The sequence below is a fragment of the Neovison vison genome, chromosome 7 (genome assembly GCF_020171115.1).
Source record: "Neovison vison isolate M4711 chromosome 7, ASM_NN_V1, whole genome shotgun sequence".
Taxonomy (NCBI): Eukaryota; Metazoa; Chordata; class Mammalia; order Carnivora; family Mustelidae; genus Neogale; species Neogale vison.
The window spans coordinates 13,897,441-13,915,178 of record NC_058097.1 but is presented as its reverse complement, the minus strand read 5'-3'; the positions used below and the strand labels follow the sequence as shown (position 1 = coordinate 13,915,178).

Below are 17,738 nucleotides of genomic sequence, written 5' to 3'. Positions count from 1 at the left end.
CATCTGAGTCTTCATAGATATATGCTGTCCAGTGGCACTCTCTTTATTAACTACAATTGTTAGGTCTTTTTTTCCCTCCCCTAACTAGACTGTACATGTTTTAAAAGTAAGGAACATACCGTATTTATCTTTAGTTCCATTACCGCATTATTTTTCAAACTGAGGGAGGAGTGTATTCTTGGCATAGACACTTAAGAGAATATTGGATACTAGTGTCTTTCTGTAATGATTTTTAAAAATAATATAATATCATTTGGGCCATTTGGACAACCACCTGAACCCTGAAACCTACCAAGCTATTTCAGTGCCCGCATTTTATTGTATTCATTCTTATATTTTGGTACCAAGAAAGAAAACTGGCTGAAATAAACGAGGGATGGCTTGCAGTTGAAGGACAAATGACATGCTGTATGAACAAAGGTTTTTCAGCAAGTTAAATAAAGAAAAGTGGTGAGAGAATGGATTTTTACTACAGTATGAGAGAGCGTGCCTGCCAAATCAGAACAACCTGTGTGGTCATAGCTTCTTTCTCTGTCTGATAGCTAATTTAGTGGTCAAAACATGTTTCTCTATCTGATAGCTATTTAGTGCAGCCCGATTTCTTTTCATTGGTTTTCAGTTCTGTTTGTATTTAATTTGTATTCTTCTATCAGATATTTATTTTTTGGTTTTTATGATTGTGTAAGAGCTTTAGCATATAGGTTATGCCTAGTTTTATGTTTGAACGTATTTAAAAAGCAAAATACAATAATTTAAATTTGTCCTGGGGTTCTGTAAGAATGGTTTCCTTTAAAACACACACAAACTACATTTCTTAATTTTTAGCAACATTGACTTAGCTATTCCACATCTTCTATTCCTTTACAGCCTAGGCTTAGCAAAGAGCTATTGTAAAGCTAAAAGCACAGTTGGCTCTGTAGACACAGGTGTGGGTAATTTATAAATGCCCATTGCTTTATCTTTGCTGTTTGTTTTCAGCTGGTAGGGACTCCACCTGGGTTCTTAAAAACAGAAAAACAAAAAGACTTTTATCTCCTTCACAAATTATTCCCTCTTCCTAAAACACTGATACTAATAAATATGACAAAAAATAATGAATACTGTTTTTCTGAAAATAAATAAATTGGAAAAAAAATTAAAAAGAAAATAAATAAATAAATATGACAAACCCACCAAAAATGTATTTAAAGGACCAGGAAGCTGCTGAGCCCCTACACTGTTCTTGCTCACAATTCACAGAGAAAATGTTCTTCAGGTGAGGAATCTGGTTTTGGTTATGTATCAGAACAAGTGTCATTCTAGGAAATGAGCTAAATATCCCAGAGCAACACGGTAAAAATCATTGTTATCAACTTAACAGGTTTCACTGCAGCTATGAGGAAGCAGAAGATCACTGTCGTGTCCAGGGGAAAACTGGAAGTCCAGAATCTTCTCTGGGACTCTCTAGAGGAAGGGAGTAAGTGGTGGATTGGGCAAAATCTAAAGCACCTGGGAAAACATCAAGAAAAAAACAACCCAGGTAAGGCTCTGAGATGAGTGTTTATGAAAGAAAAGTCCTTACTTTTATTCTGGAACAGGAGAAAGAAAAAAATTGAAATCTTTCCACTTTTGTATATAGAAAAAATCAGTGGCTTTACTTCATTACCACAGTTCCTCTGACATATTTATATTTTGGGGCTTTAACCTTGGATTTGTCTGTGTAGAAAGACAGATTTTCTCAGAGTTTATCAAAAGCTAGCCTACTTAGATATTTCACTGAAAGTGCTGTGTAGGACTCTAAAATGGGAAACTTTTTTTTTTTAAAAGATTTTATTTATTTATTTGAGAGAGAGAGAGAGAGAGAGCATGAGAAGGGGGAGGGTCAGAGGGAAAAGCAGACGCCCCGCAGAGCAGGGAGCCCGATGCCAGACTCGATCCCAGGACTCCAGGATCATGACCTGAGCCAAAGGCAGTCCCTTAACCTACTGAGCCACCCAGGTGCCCCTAAAATGGGAAACTTTTTATGGCCACTTTGTTCCTGGCAGATATCTCCTCATCATTCTTGGCTCCAAGTTTCCTAATTCAGAAGCCAGAAGAGAAATTATTTGCCTGTTATCTTTCTTACAGAGATATTTTCAAAGCCATGCGCCGTAATATTGTGGTCTTGGAGAAATAGCTAAGGCCGTGTTATATGACCATCATCTTCACTGAAGTCTAGGTAAATTAATACAAAACCTTGTGATAAAGAGCACATAATATGAAAAAATAAATTATCTATAATGTGTGGGCAGAGAGAAGCTTAACTGCTTCAGTGTTAATACTTTTCTGGAGGCAGAAAGCAACCTTAGCTTTACATTTACCTGACGTCCAGGATCCTGCAAGTCTTCCTAACATATAAAAATCCCTTTGGAGGGAGAGGGTGTTTGGGTTATGGACACTGGGGAAGGTATATGCTGTGATGAGTGCTGTAAAGTGTGTAAACCTGGCGATTCACAGAACTGTACCGCTGGGCCTAATAATACATTATATGCTAATAAAAATTAAAAATTAAAAAAAAAAACCCTTTGGAAACTTCCTTTATCTCGTCCCCTTACCGAGAGATATAGGTTAGCAATCATCCTTCAAACCTATGGCCCAGTGATAGACATCTAAAGGGTCTTGTAACTAAGGTTTACTACACAGTAGAAAATGACCCCCTCAAGGTCCGGGAAACCTTGCTTTCAAATTACTTAGAGACTTCCCTAACCCTTCCCAATTGGAAAGAATGTAATCAGTCACTCTTCACAATCCCAGGGTAGCTTTTTCTGCCCTCAGGTCCTGTCCCAATGTTTAATAAAACCACCTTCTTGCACTGAAGATGTCTCAAGAATTCTTTCTTGACCATTTGCTCCTGGACCCTCAATAACACATTGCATTGGGGGAATATCCTAAGTTCCATCTCTTAGAAGCTAGCAAAATTTGGTTTTCATATTTACTTTGAAAAGAGGTTGATTTTGGAGTCTGAGGCTCATCTGGGTCTGGTCCTCCTTTGGCAGGTATGGTGGGTCCCTGGCCCCCAGGCCCACCCAGCTGCACTTACATGTCCAGAAACTCCAACTGGATCTCATCAAAAGTGGACTTGTGCCCTCTGGAACATTCTTTCATTTGCCAGGCTGGTAAGTGATGAAGTCCCATGCCACCAAATTCATAATTTCTAGAAACTGATTCTACATAAGGACGGCATGTGGACGTATTGGTTAAGGAGTCTGTTCCATGAAAGGGAGAAACATGCCAAGTGACATCCAAAGGAGGAGGCAACAGAGGAAAGAAAATGCCTGGTAAGTCCAGCTTGACGAGAAGTGGTTTTTTAAGAAGGAACCACCCAAGAGGAGAATGCTTAAGAGTAGATGAGTGTCCTAGTCCTGTCTCCAGGGCAGATCATGGACATTATGCCTCAAGGTTTACTTAAGCGTTTGGTTAAATGAAAAGAAAAAAAATGGGGGTTGGGGGAGAATGTGCTTAAGAAGGTTTCTTGTCGCAGAGTCCGTGAATGATAGCGCAAAGGATGCGCTGTCATGACTTTCGTGATACTGATTGGAGTGAGAAACTCTTCACCTGGAATGACTTTCATATACATCCCACTCTGGTAGTTAGACCTGTGCCTGATGTTGCCTTCGTTTCTTGACTTGGGTGATGTGGGAGAAGGGGTCGCAGTAAACTCTGTTTTCCTCACGTGCACCCCTAAGCCATTCAGCACTTGGGCTTCAGAGGGAAGACCACAAAAGCAAAGGAGGAAAACAGAATTTTGGTGGAGGAAGATGAGAAGGTGAAGGGTGACGAGACTGTTGTCGTGTGGTTTTGCTTCCGCAGGAGAAGGCGATGAGAATTGTGTGCCTGAAGTTGGGTGCGTGGTTTTTCTTTCAATCTGTGTTTCTCACGGTGGGTGTGTCCAGCATTTATTCTTAGTTCAGTGAATTCGCGAGGACCTTACAATGTCGCAGTCTGAGTAAAAATTTTGTTCCACTTTAAAAAGTCACAAATGCATTCTTATTAAAATAGGAAGCATCTGGGAAGCCTGGGTGGCCTGGTCAGTTAAGTGTCTGCTTTTTTCACTCAGGTCATGATCCCAGAGTCCTGGGGTCAAGTCCTGCATTGGGCTCCCTGCTCAGCGGGGAGTCGGCTTCTCCCTCTGCCTGCTGCTCTTTCACACACACACCCTCTCTCTGACAAATAAATAAAATCTTTTTTTAAAAATGTGAAACAGGGGCACCTGGGTGGCTCAGTGTGTTAAGCCGATGCCTTCGGCTCAGGTCATGATCTCAGGATCCTGGGATCGAGTCCCGCATCGGGCTCTCTGCTCCGCAGGGGGCCTGCTTCCCTCTCTCTCTCTTTGCCTGCCTCTCTGCCTACTTGTGATTTCTCTCTGTCAAATAAATATATAAAATCTTTAAAAAAAAATGAAACATCTATGGGTTCTTAATAAAACAGAACACATTGCAATAATTGTCTATTATAAGGAAAAAAAAAAATCCCCTTCCTCAGATGATATTGAAAGGACCCTGTATTTCAGGGTAATAAATTTTTGGCTTCCAGCTTCTTGTTCTCTATCCTTTCAAGCTCTCTGTGATAAACTTGCTGGATTTTGCTGTGATAGCACTGTTTGTTGTTGGTGAGGCCAAGGTCGTGAGGCCAGTCTCTGCGCAAATCAAGTGGTCCTGTGTTTGTCACAAATGTGAGTGTGTCACCTTATGACTATGAACTGTTTTTCCTCCTTACAGGAGGTTATTGGGCCCAAATCCTCTCCAGGACAGGAAAAGCAACGCTTAATACAGCCTAAATGTTGATTTTCCACTCATTTTTCACTCTTCAAGAGTTGAGTTTTTAGACATTTTCACCTACTCTTGGTTTTGGAGTGAAAATGCATTTTTCTGATATTATCACTCAAGTACTTGCAAGAGATTACTGCTCTGGAACATGGAGTGTTCGTACAGGAGATAATCTTGGGCAAAAAGAATTCTAGGGGCATCTCGCTGAGTCAGTGAAGCATACAAACTCACAGCATGTCAGGGGTGGAGTTTGAGCCCCATGTTGGGTGGAGATATTAATTACACATAAAAGTCTTAAAAACAAATAATTAAAATTTCTAAATAAAAAAATAAAATCTTGGGAAAAAAACAACAAAAAATGTTTTGAAAGAGAATTCTGTTCCATTATCTAAGCCAACTCAGCAAATTTTGAACTTGCAATCCCGTGATGAGATATAATGTTTCTGTGGTTGAGAGCTCAGGCTGTGAAGTCAGATGTCTGAGTTCATGTCTTCATTCTGGGGCTTTCCTGTTGTGGCCCCTCGGCAGTCCTTCAGAGGACTGTTATGAGGATTAGTAAGATAATACAAGTACAGTATTAGAACAGAGTCTGGCAGTTATTACTGATAATATTATGAAATTTCTCTTTTTTGTGTAAAGTTCATTACTGCTTCTAGATAGCATCACATTCCTGTCAAAGGTCATTGGATATCTTGGAGATCCAGTATTGCTAATTATCTTTAAAACTAAAGTATTGGTATGATGTAATTGCTTAGTATTCAGAACTAGCCATTGTTGGAGCACCCGGCTGGCTCAGTCAGAAAAGCATGTGACTCTTGGTCTCCGGCTTGTGAGTTCAAGCCCCATGTTGGGTGTAGACATTACTTAAATAAATAAAAAAAGAAGAAAAGAAAGAAGGAAGGAAGGAAGGAGGAAAGAAAGAAAAAGAAAGACTGCCCTTTTTTTTAAAGATTTTTAAAAATTTATTTATTTGACAGAGAGATCACAAGTAGGCGGAGAGGCAGGCAGAGAGAGAGAGAGGGAAGCAGGCTCCCTGCTGAGCAGAGAGCCTGATGCGGGGCTCAATCCCTGGACCCTGATCATGACCCCAGCCAAAGGCAGAGGCTTTAACCCACTGAACCACCCAGGCGCCCCAGGAAGAAAAAGAAAAGAAAAATCGCTATTTTATTGTGAACTTAAGAAGTGCCTCTTCAGGGGCGCCTGGGTGGCTCAGTGGGTTAAGCCGCTGCCTTCGGCGCAGGTCATGATCTCAGGATCCTAGGATCGAGTCCCGCATCGGGCTCTCTGCTCAGCAGGGAGCCTGCTTCCTCCTCTCTCTCTCTGACTGCCTCTCTGCCTATTTGTGATGTGTCTGTGAAATAAATAAATAAAATCTTAAAAAAAAAAAAAGAAGTGCCTCTTCAGGGCACCTGGATGGCGCAGTCGGTTAAGCATTCAACTCTTAGAGGGCGCCTGGGTGGCTCAGTGGGTTAAGCATTCAACTCTTGATTTCGGCTCAGTTCATGATCTCAGAGTCGTGAGATGGAGCCTGCCCAAGATGCTCTCCTGTGCCCCTCCCCGCTCTGCTCCTGCACTTGCTCTCTCTGTCTCAAGGAAGGAAGGGAGGCAGGCCTCTTCCAAAATAACATGTTGGTGGGAGAAGTGTTTGTAAATTTGTTCCTTAACATTCAAGAGAGAAGTTTAATGTTTCATATTATGAAGTATTGTTGCCCAAAAATAGACAAATGCAAATTAAAACTGAGATACCATTTCCCACCTAACACATGGGCATGAATCCACAAACTTAACAACATATTCTATTGGCAAGACTGTAGGGAAATAGATACTGCCCTAAATTGCTAATGGGAATGCAAGAAGATACAGTTTCTTTTTCTTTTTTCTTTCTTTCTTTCCTTTTTTTTTTTTTTTTGGCAGAGAGAGGAGTAAGCAGGCTCAATCCCAGGGCCCTGAGATCATGACCTGAGCTGAAGGCAGAGGCTTTAACCCACTGAGCCATCCAGGTGCCCCAAGATACAGTTTCTAAGGAGAGGGATGTTTGGCATTCTCTAGCAAAATTGCATGTACATATACCCTTTGACCGAGCATTCCTGCTGCTGGGAATCTATCCCAAAGTTACACGGACAAAAATATAAAGACACACGAATGAGACTGTTCATTGTGGGTCTCCTTACAATAGCAAAAAAGTAGAAACAGTCCACAGGACACTGGTTGTAAAGAGAAATAAGGAATGTCTCTGTGTACTGCAGTGCGGTCATTTCTGTGTTTTTTTTAGTGGAGAAAAGCAATCTGCAGAACAATGTATGGGGTGCTACTTGAATCTAAGACAGAGGGTGATATGAACATATGTAAATATATGCCTAACACATGCATCCATAAGCATAATAAAACAAAAACTAATGAAAATAATTACTTGTGGGGGAGAGAGGGAGGGAATAGGGCAGAAAGGACAGACACTGGAACTCTATAAATGTTTTACATAAATAGAAAAAAAAGTTGTTTTTCTTAAAAATGAGGAAGAACAGGAGAGGAATTGGATGTAGCAAGTTTAGACAATTTTTAAGGTTAATTTTGCTCAAGAGCAGGAAGGAACTAGGGCAACAGTTCCTGAGGCAAGGTGGATTGGTGGTTTGTCTTAAGACAGAAGAAAATAGTAGCCAGGACAGTGTCCTTGGTCTGAGCTGGCGAGCAGCTAGAGGGGTTGGGTTTGGGTAGGAGCGCAGGGAGCTTGTTGGAGCAGGACAGAAGGTGGCATCTGTGGGTGTGGATGCTTGCTGGTTGGGAGCAGATTTGGTGGCAGGACTCTGGAAGGGACCTTAATTGCTTCCATTTTCTTTTTGAAGCAAAAAGTAAGGTTATGACCTGCCTTGAGGGTGAAGATCAGGGACTTCCTTGTCATTGGAGTACAGTAGAGGAGGACATGGGAAGGAGTCCTCTCAGCAGAAGCACAAGGAGACCCAGGGGACACAGTATGATCTGAATTGAAGTGAGACCTAGTCAGTGAGGTGGTGTGATTTTGTCCAGCCACGCTGGGCACATGTGTGAGGAACAGTAAGTCAACACCAGGAAGCACGTTCAAGAACGTGATTGTTCACCTACTGAACTCTTTTCTCTCTACCGATAGGAATCACACACTATGAGGAGAATATTACACTTAGAACGTAATTTCTTAAAATGAAGTTAGTTCTATCTTCTTAGTGTTGACCCAGTCCACGGACCTCATTTTGTGACGTTGGGGAAGAGAAGCTGTTGTGACGTCAAGAGCAGAAGAGCTCCTTGACAATTCCTATGTTCTTAAAAAAAAAAAGATAGTCCTCTTTCCTGGTGTTGTCTTGTTTCCCACGTACATGCTGGTGACAGCTATCTCACAGACTTAGAGCTAGAACTACGTACTAGAAATTGTCTTTTCCACTGGCCTCCAAATAGATGCCTTTCCAGACCGAGACGAAAGACATGGAGTGAATTCTCTTTTACACCGGAGACCCGAGAAGACAAGAGGAGAAGTCCCAAGAATGAGAAGCAACAGGACCGCAGGTAATGGAAGGCAGCTATGCTCACCACTATACTACCAACGCGACCGCAGGTAATGGGTAGTGAGATCAGTTCTCTCTGGAAGGGTCGGTTAATGCTCAAGTGTGCATCCTTTCATGTACGCCATCAATATTTGTTATGTTCTGTTTTGTCTGATCTCGTTATTGCAGTCTTTGCTCTCATTTTATAGATATTATAGATACTTATTTTCTTAATGGGCCTTTGGCCATCTTCTTTTCACATGTGCCTTAATAAAAGACAAGGTTTTCTCCCACAAAGTTTTTCATCCAAAGAGTCTTCTTAAAGTCCTTGCAGAGTCTTTCACATTGTGGTGTCCTCTCCCCACCTCCTTTTTTTTTTTTTAATAAATACTATTTAGGGAAGATGCATTAGCTTGAAATGACCTCAGTCAATACAGTGTTGGATGACCACGGAGATCACCTGACCAACCAGGTAGAAAAAGAGACCAATTTAAAGTGCATCTGGTGATTATTCTGCAGGGTCTGACCTCACATCTTCAAGTTATAGGTGTCTTTGTCAGGAAGCCCTCCAAGGACCCATTAAAAGAGCAATCTAGAAAGTGCTACTGTAGACCCATGGATATCTTTCTGAAGAACAAGTGTGAAAATCAGCTTCTCTTTTGTAACTGGGGACTTGTGAGGTGGACAAGAAGTGTTTCATAATAGCATGAGATTGAAGTACAATTGGTGTGCTTCCGAGACTGTGAAGTAATTACACTGATGTAATGAAGTCACTCTGATGATAATTAAGGCACTGAGATTGAGGACGCATTTGAAAAGTTTCAGTAAAGTCAAGTGGTGAAAAGTGAATTTCCAGAGAGCAGTGCTGGGAAGTTAATACACTACTTCAGAGGAGGCGGGTTTTTTTTTTTTTTTAAAGATTTTATTTATTTATTTGACAGAGAGAGATTACAAGTAGGCAAGAGAGGCAGGCAGAGAGAGAGAGAGAAAGGAAGCAGGCTCCCCGCTGAGCAGAGAGCCCAACATGGGGCTCCATCCCAGGATCCTGGGATCAGGACCCAAGCTGAAGGCAGAGGCTTTAACCCACCTAGCCACCCAGGCGCCCCAGATGAGGCGGTTTTATTTATTTTTTTTTTTTAAAGATTTTATTTATTCATTTGAGAGAGAGAGAGACAGTGAGAGAGAGCATGAGCGAGGAGAAGGTCAGAGAGCGAAGCAGACTCCCCATGGAGCTGGGAGCCTGATGTGGGACTCGATCCCGGGACTCCAGGATCACGCCCTGAGCCGAAGGCAGTCGTCCAACCAACTGAGCCAACCAGGCGTCCCTGAGGCGGTTTTAAACGTGCCTTTGTAGAAGAAGTTAACTACGTTAAGTAACTAGACGTTGGACTGTTTCACTTACATCCTTAGAAATGATACAGTCAAGTTTGCCCTAAAATAACTATCTTTAAATCTCCTCATTGAGAAAGGAGGACTTTGCTTTTATCTGAGGAGTTGCCTTGTATTTATGTACGCATGGTCCTTCAAATTTTTTTTTTTCAATTTTTAAGTAATCTCTATGCCCAGTGTGGGGCTCAAATTCACAACCCTGAGATCAAGAATTGCATGCTCCTCTGCGCCAGCCAGGTGCCCCCAACAAAGTCCTTGGAAAATTTTGTGTCACTTCATTTTACCTGTGTTCCTGTTAAATTTTGTGTATTTGATGCTAAGAATATTTTTATAGTAGAGTTTATCACACTTAAATGTGTTTCAATAACTGATGTCATTTCTGGCCTTGTTTTGTGCTTTCTGGGTCTAATCCTTCCTTGCTGCTTTCTTCTGTCCTTTGATGGAATTTTGCCCTTCAGTACTCTTCTTTTAATTGTTTGCCTTCAAGGAGTTGCTCTTTTTGAAAACACATTCCCGCACCTGTGTTTCTCTAATGGTTGGGCTCCGGAGTGAAACAGTCTCTTTTGGAGCCCCCTCACCTGGTTAAAGGAATATAGTACATGGTCGTTTTTCCTTCCCTCCGTAGATTTTGTTAGTATAGTGTGTGGATTTTTTTCAGGTTATTGTTATGTTGGCTTTTTTTTTTTAAGATTTTATTTATTTATTTGACAGAGAGAGAAAGAGAGCACAAGTAGGCAGAGCGGCAGGGAGAGGGGGAAGCAGGCTCTCAGCTGAGCAAGGAACCCAGGATGAGCAAGGAACCTGGGATGCAGGACTTCATCCCAGGACGCTGGGATCATGACCGAAGCCCAAGGCAGCCATTTAACTAACTGAGCCACCCAGGCATCCCTATTATATATATATATATATATATTTTTTTTTTTATTTTAAGATTTTATTTATTTGACAGAGAGATCACAAGCAGGCAGAGAGAGAGGAGGAAGCAGGCTCCCCGCTGAGCAGAGAGCCTGATGTGGGGCCTCGATCCCAGGACCTGAGATCATAACCTGAGCCAAAGGCAGAGGCTTTAACCTGCTGAGCCACCCAGGTGCCCCATATTGGTTCTTTTTTTTTTTTTTAAGATTTTATTTATTTATTTGACAGACAGAGATCACAAGTAGGCAGAGCAGCAGGCAGAGAGAGAGGGGGAAGCAGGTTCCCCACTGAGCAGAGAGCCCGATGTGGGGCTTGATCCCAGGACCCTGGGATCATGACCTGAGCCAAAGGCAGAGGCTTAACCCACTGAGCCACCCAGGCGCCCCGCCCATATTGGTTCTTTAAAATAGATTTTATTTATTTATTTGAGAGAGAGTAAGGGAAGAGGCAGAGGGAGAGACAGAGGGAGAGAATCTCAAGCAGACTGCACAGAGCCTGACATGGGGCTCAGTCTCACGACCCTGAGACCGTGACCTGAGTTGAAACCAAGAGTTGGATGCTGATGCTTAACCAACTGGGCCACCTGGGGTGCCCTTGTTTTTTAGTATATAACTTAAAAATACTTAAAAACTTTTGTCAAAGTCCTATTTCCAGCAAATTAGAACATAAATCTGTTTTGTTTTTTGTTTTTTTTTAGATTTTATTTTATTTATTTGAGAGAGAGAGACAGTGAGAGAGAGCATGAGCGAGGAGAAGGTCAGAGGGAGAAGCAGACTCTCCATGGAGCTGGGAGCCTGATGTGGGACTCGATCCCGGGACTCCAGGATCACGCCCTAAGCCGGAGGCAGTCGTTTAACCAACTGCGCCACCCAGGCGTCCCGAACATAAATCTGTTTTAACTGGCTTCACATTTAGCACCAATCATTTTTATACCATAACTTTACCCTTTTTGAGCTCTTAATTTTGTATCATTTCTATTCCACTTGTTTTTACAAGGAAGATCCACTGGTGGAAATATTTGGGGAACTCATGGATACTCAAAATGTCTTTCTAGCCCCTTCCCAATAGGCCATGTTTCAGCAGGATGTACAAGTTAAAAACGTAGGGTCAGTTGCTGTAGCAGAAGTCAGAATGGAGGCTTGAACAGATGGAAGTTCCTTTCTCTTCCACATCACAGTGTAAGTAAGGAGTCCAGGGCTGAGAAGTTGGCGCCATGGTTGACGAGACCCAAGCTCTTCCTGCCTTGTTCTACTGTCATCACCTTGTGACTTGCATCTCATGGTCTATAAAAGCTGTGTTAGCTCCCTGCCTCCACGATCGCATTCTATCAACTAGGAAAAGAAGGGAGAATGGGAAGCCTGATCCTTTCCTTTAAGGGCACAGCCTGGAAATTGCACGTTACTTATCATATCCCATTGGTCAGGAGCTGATCACAACGCCATGCTGCTGCCCTCAAGGGAGGCTGGGAAATGTAGTCCATAACGGAGCTGCCGTGTTTCCTTAGAAGAAGGGGTGGGGGATAAGCGTAGTCCACAGTACAAGGAACAGCCTTTCCTTTCTCAGCCTTCCCCTCAAAACTCTGCAGACACCATTCCCTTGCTTTTTGGCATTTCATGTTATCTTGGAAAAGAATATAGTCAGACTTTTTTTTTTTTTTTTTTAAACAGGTAGCCTTTTTCCCCCTCTATCAGATTGTAAAATTTCTTAATCTTGTAATACAGAAGTTTTCTTAGCAGGTATCCAGGTCACTTTTCACTGATTTTGCCTAGAATGTGATATTATATATACACATTTTTCTTAGTTCATGAAAATCCTATTCTCTTTTACCTATACATCACTTACATTTCATTAGTTCTAGTTTTGTCCATAGGAAATACCAGTTATCAGGGCTCCTGCGTGGCACTCTGTGCCCCCTCCCCTTCCCTCTTCCTACCCTCCCTCCCTCCCCACCCCCAAAAGCTCACACATGGGCTGTCACTCTAAAAAATAAAGAGGAAAAAGAAAGACATGGCAACTAATCAGTACATCTCAGAACTCTGTCCTCCCCCAGCAGTAGTGGTTACAATGCTTCTTTGCTAAATAAACCTATCAGTCCTATCAAGGCAGAAAGACTGTTAGAGGAAGAGATAGAGATGGCAGAGCAGGCTCGTTGTAGCCAGATAAATTGTAATGGGTCTAGAGCACATGGCTTGAAAGAAGTCAACCTAAGTTAATAGCAAATAGTCATGTTAACACACTAGTAGTGCCTTCAGATCATGGTTTTCTTACTGGAAAATGTGGAAAGGGAATGAAAGCAATAACCAAGATCTGGTAAAATATCAATGATCTTTTTCTAAACTATCAGACTACAGGGATGCCTGGGTGGCTCAGTCTGTTACAATCCAACTCTTGGTTTTGGCTCAGGTCATGATCTTGGGCTGCTGGGATTGAGCTGAATAGAGAGTCCGCTTCCCCTCTCCCTCTGCCCCTCACCCCTACTCATGCTCTCTCTCTTGCTGTACCTTCTCTCTCAAATAATTGAATAAAAAATTCTTTAAAAAAAAATTCCTTGAAAGAGGGGCGCCTGGGTGGCTCAGGGGAGCCTGCTTCTCCCTCTGCCTGCTGCTCCCTTCCTCTGCTTGTATGTGCTTGCGCGATCTCTCTCTCTCTCTCTCTCTCTCTCTCTCTGAAAAATAAATAGTCTTTTTAAAAAGATTTTATTTATTTATTTGACAGAGATCACAAGTAGGCAGAGAGGCAGGCAGAGAGAGAGGGGGAAGCAGGCTCCCCGCCGAGCAGAAAGCCTGATGCGGGGCTCGATCCCAGGACCCTGGGATCATGACCTGAGCTGAAGGCAGAGGCTTAACCCACTGAGCCACCCAGGTGCCCCAATAAATAAATTCTTTTTAAAAATAAAGAAATAACAAAAAATAGTTAAAAAGGAAAAAAATATCTGCATGGAAGGAAAATTAAAGTAGGAGCTGTATAATCTATAAAATTTCACATTCAAGAAATTTCTCAACCTTTTTGCCTTTGTGTCCTACATAGAAACCTTTCAGTGGTTGTCTAAAGATAGATTTACATTTACTTGACCCGCTGCAAAAAAGAACTGTTTCTAGTTGTGTGAAAGAGAACAAGGATGAGGTCAAAAATCCCTTAGTGAGAATTTTCTAAGGGATGTTCTACAGAATAGTAATCAGTATTGCTTAAAACATTTCCAGAAGGAAAGAAAACAAAGATTTTTGACTGTAGGACTTCTCTGTCTTTCACCTGGCCAGACCCAACCACTTCCCACCAGTTTTACCACTATCCCACCATAGTCTAAACCAGCATCCTCTCCCAGCCGAACTTGGCATCTGCCTCCTGCTCATCTCTCCCTGCTTCTGTCCATGACCCTTTTCTGTCAGTTCTCACAACAGCAATCAGAGGAGCGATCTTTTACAACACAAGTCAGCTCACACTGCTGTTCCTCAACGTCCCCAGTGTCTCCCATCTCATTCAAGGTAAAGTCCTACTCTTCTCCATTGCCTGACATACGAATGCTCTCCCCGGTCCCATCCCTCATTCCCACCACCAACCCCAGGATCTTTCTGATCTCCCCTACATCCTAGTTCTGCTCATCAAGCCTCCTGCTCTTCTTTAGACCCATCAGGCTGTGACCTCAGGGCCTTTGCACTTCTCACATGACTGTCTCCAGTATATTGGCAGAGCTTTCTCCCTTTATCTCAATTCTTAGCAAAAATGCTGTCTCAGACCTCTGAGTACCCTATCTGAAGCACCCTGTTTCCTTTCATCTGCTTACTCTTATTATTTTTCTTCATGGCACTTATTTAATATGTAATATAATTTGCCTCAGCCATGAAAATGGAGGCTCCACGAGGGCAAGAACTTAGTTTATTTTGGTCATTGTTATATCCCTAGTTCCCCAAAACATTCTTTGGCATGCGGTAGATGTTTAATTATAACTTACTGAATGGTTGATAATAAATACACTAATGTAAATTGTGAATCTTTTTTTTTTTAAAGATTTATTTATTTATTTATTTATTTGACAGAGAGAGAGAGAGAGAGACATAGAGAGGGAACACAAGCAGGGGGAGTGGGAGAGGGAGAAGCAGGCTCCCTGCTCAGCCCCCAATGTGGGGCTCGATCCCAGGACCCTGGGATCATGACCTGACCTGAAGGCAGAGGCTTAACCCACTGAGCCACTCAGGTACCCCTAAATTGTGAATCTTAAAGAGGGTAATATTGTATGCCACTTTTTCGAAACTGTTTGAGCACTGGACCTTTTTTTTTTTTTCCAATTTATTTATTTTCAGAAAAACAGTATTCATTATTTTTTCACCACACCCAGTGCTCCATGCAAGCTGTGCCCTCTATAATACCCACCACCTGGTACCCCAACCTCCCACCCCCCCGCCACTTCAAACCCCTCAGACTGTTTTTCAGAGTCCATAGTCTCTCATGGTTCATCTCCCCTTCCAATTTACCCAAAAGCACATACCCTCCCCAATGTCCATAACCCTACCCCCCTTCTCCCAACCCCCCTACCCCCAGCAACCCACAGTTTGTTTTGTGAGATTAAGAGTCACTTATGGTTTGTGTCCCTCCCTATCCCATCTTGTTTCATGGATTCTTCTCCTACCCACTTAAGCCCCCATGTTGCATCACCACTTCCTCATATCAAGGAGATCATATGATATTTGTCTTTCTCCGCTTGACTTATTTCGCTAAGCATGATACGCTCTAGTTCCATCCATGTTGTCGCAAATGGCAAGATTTCGTTTCTTTTGATGGCTGCATAGTATTCCATTGTGTATATATACCACTTCTTCTTGATCCATTCATCTGTTGATGGACATCTAGGTTCTTTCCATAGTTTGGCTATTGTGGACATTGCTGCTATAAACATTCGGGTGCACGTGCCCCTTTGGATCACTACGTTTGTATCTTTAGGGTAAATTCCCAGTAGTGCAATTGCTGGATCATAGGGCAGTTCTATTTTCAACATTTTGAGGAACCTCCATGCTGTTTTCCAGAGTGGTTGCACCAGCTTGCATTCCCACCAACAGTGTAGGAGGGTTCCCCTTTCTCCACATCCTCGCCAGCATCTGTCATTTCCTGACTTGTTGATTTTAGCCATTCTGACTGGTGTGAGGTGATATCTCATTGTGATTTTGATTTGTATTTCCCTGATGCCGAGTGATATGGAGCACTTTTTCATGTGTCTGTTGGCCATCTGGATGTCTTCTTTGCAGAAACGTCTGTTCATGTCCTCTGCCCATTTCTTGATTGGATTATTTGTTGTTTGGGTGTTGAGTTTGTTAAGTTCTTTATAGATTTTGGACACTAGTCCTTTATCTGATATGTCGTTTGCAAATATCTTCTCCCATTCTGTCAGTTGTCTTTTGGTTTTGTTAACTGTTTCCTTTGCTGTGCAAAAGCTTTTGATTTTGATGAAATCCCAAAGGTTCATTTTTGCCTTTGCTTCCCTTGCCTTTGCCGTGTTCCTAGGAAGATGTTGCTGCGGCTGAGGTCGAAGAGGTTGCTGCCTGTGTTCTCCTCAAGGATTTTGATGGATTCCTTTCTCACATTGAGGTCCTTAATCCATTTTGAATCTATTTTTGTGTGTGGTGTAAGGAAATGGTCCAATTTCATTTTTCTGCACGTGGCTGTCCAATTTTCCCAACACCATTTATTGAAGAGGCTGTCTTTTTTCCATTGGACATTCTTTCCTGCTTTGTCGAAGATTAGTTGACCATAGAGTTGAGGGTCTATTTCTGGGCTCTCTATTCTGTTCCATTGGTATATGTGTCTGTTTTTGTGCCAGTACCATGCTGTCTTGATGATGACAGCTTTGTAATAAAGCTTGAAGTCCGGAATTGTGATGCCACCAACTTTGGCTTTGTTTTTCAATATCCCTTTGGCTATTTGAGGTCTTTTCTGGTTCCATATAAATTTTAAAATTATTTGTTCCATTTCTTTGAAAAAGATGGATGGTACTTTGATAGGAATTGCATTAAATGTGTAGATTGCTTTAGGTAGCATCGACATTTTCACAATATTTATTCTTCCAATCCAGGAGCATGGAACATTTTTCCATTTCTTTGTGTCTTCCTCAGTTTCTTTCATGAGTACTTTATAGTTTTCTGAGTATAGATTCTTAGCCTCTTTGGTTAGGTTTATTCCTAGATATCTTATGGTTTGGGTGCAATTGTAAATGGGATTGACTCCTTAATTTCTCTTTCTTCTGTCTTGTTGTTGGTGTAGAGAAATGCAACTGATTTCTGTGCATTGATCTTATATCCTGACACTTTACTGAATTCCTGTACATGTTCTAGCAGTTTTGGAGTGGAGTCTTTTGGGTTTTCCACATAGAGTATCATATCATCTGCGAAGAGTGATAATTTGACTTCTTCTTTGCCGATTTGGATGCCTTTAATTTCCTTTTGTTGTCTGATTGCTGAGGCTAGGACTTCTAGTACTTTGTTGAATAGCAGTGGTGATAATGGACATCCCTGCCGTGTTCCTGATCTTAGTGGAAAAGCTTTCAGTTTTTCTCCATTGAGAATGATATTCGCGGTGGGTTTTTCATAGATGGCTTTGATGATATTAAGATATGTGCCCTCTATCCCTACACTTTGAAGAGTTTTGATCAGGAAGGGATGCTGTACTTTGTCAAATGCTTTTTCAGCATCTATTGAGAGTATCATATGGTTCTTGTTCTTTCTTTTATTGATGTGTTGTATCACATTGACTGATTTGCGGATGTTGAACCAACCTTGCAGCCCTGGGATAAATCCCACTTGGTCGTGGTGAATAATCCTTTTAATGTACTGTTGAATCCTATTGGCTAGTATTTTGGTGAGAATTTTTGCATCTGTGTTCATCAAGGATATTGGTCTATAGCTCTCTTTTTTGATGGGATCCTTGTCTGGTTTTGGGATCAAGGTGATGCTGGCATCATAAAATGAGTTTGGGAGTTTTCCTTCCATTTCTATTTTTTGGAACAGTTTCAGGAGAATAGGAATTAGTTCTTCTTTAAATGTTTGGTAGAATTCCCCCGGGAAGCCGTCTGGCCCTGGGCTTTTGTTTGTTTGGAGATTTTTAATGACTGTTTCAATCTCCTTACTGGCTATGGGTCTGTTCAGGCTTTCTATTT

General features: G+C 41.9%; 1 protein-coding gene across 1 annotated transcript in view; it reads left to right on the top strand.

The window, feature by feature from the left end:
* Positions 1-1,244: 1,244 nt before the first annotated feature.
* Positions 1,245-17,738, top strand: part of PKD1L3 (polycystin 1 like 3, transient receptor potential channel interacting) — a 69,504-nt gene continuing 53,010 nt past the window's right edge. The window contains 4 exon segments of the mRNA XM_044260055.1: positions 1,245-1,396; positions 1,398-1,519; positions 3,015-3,134; positions 8,208-8,315. Of these exon segments, the coding sequence (XP_044115990.1) occupies positions 1,245-1,396; positions 1,398-1,519; positions 3,015-3,134; positions 8,208-8,315 (502 nt within the window).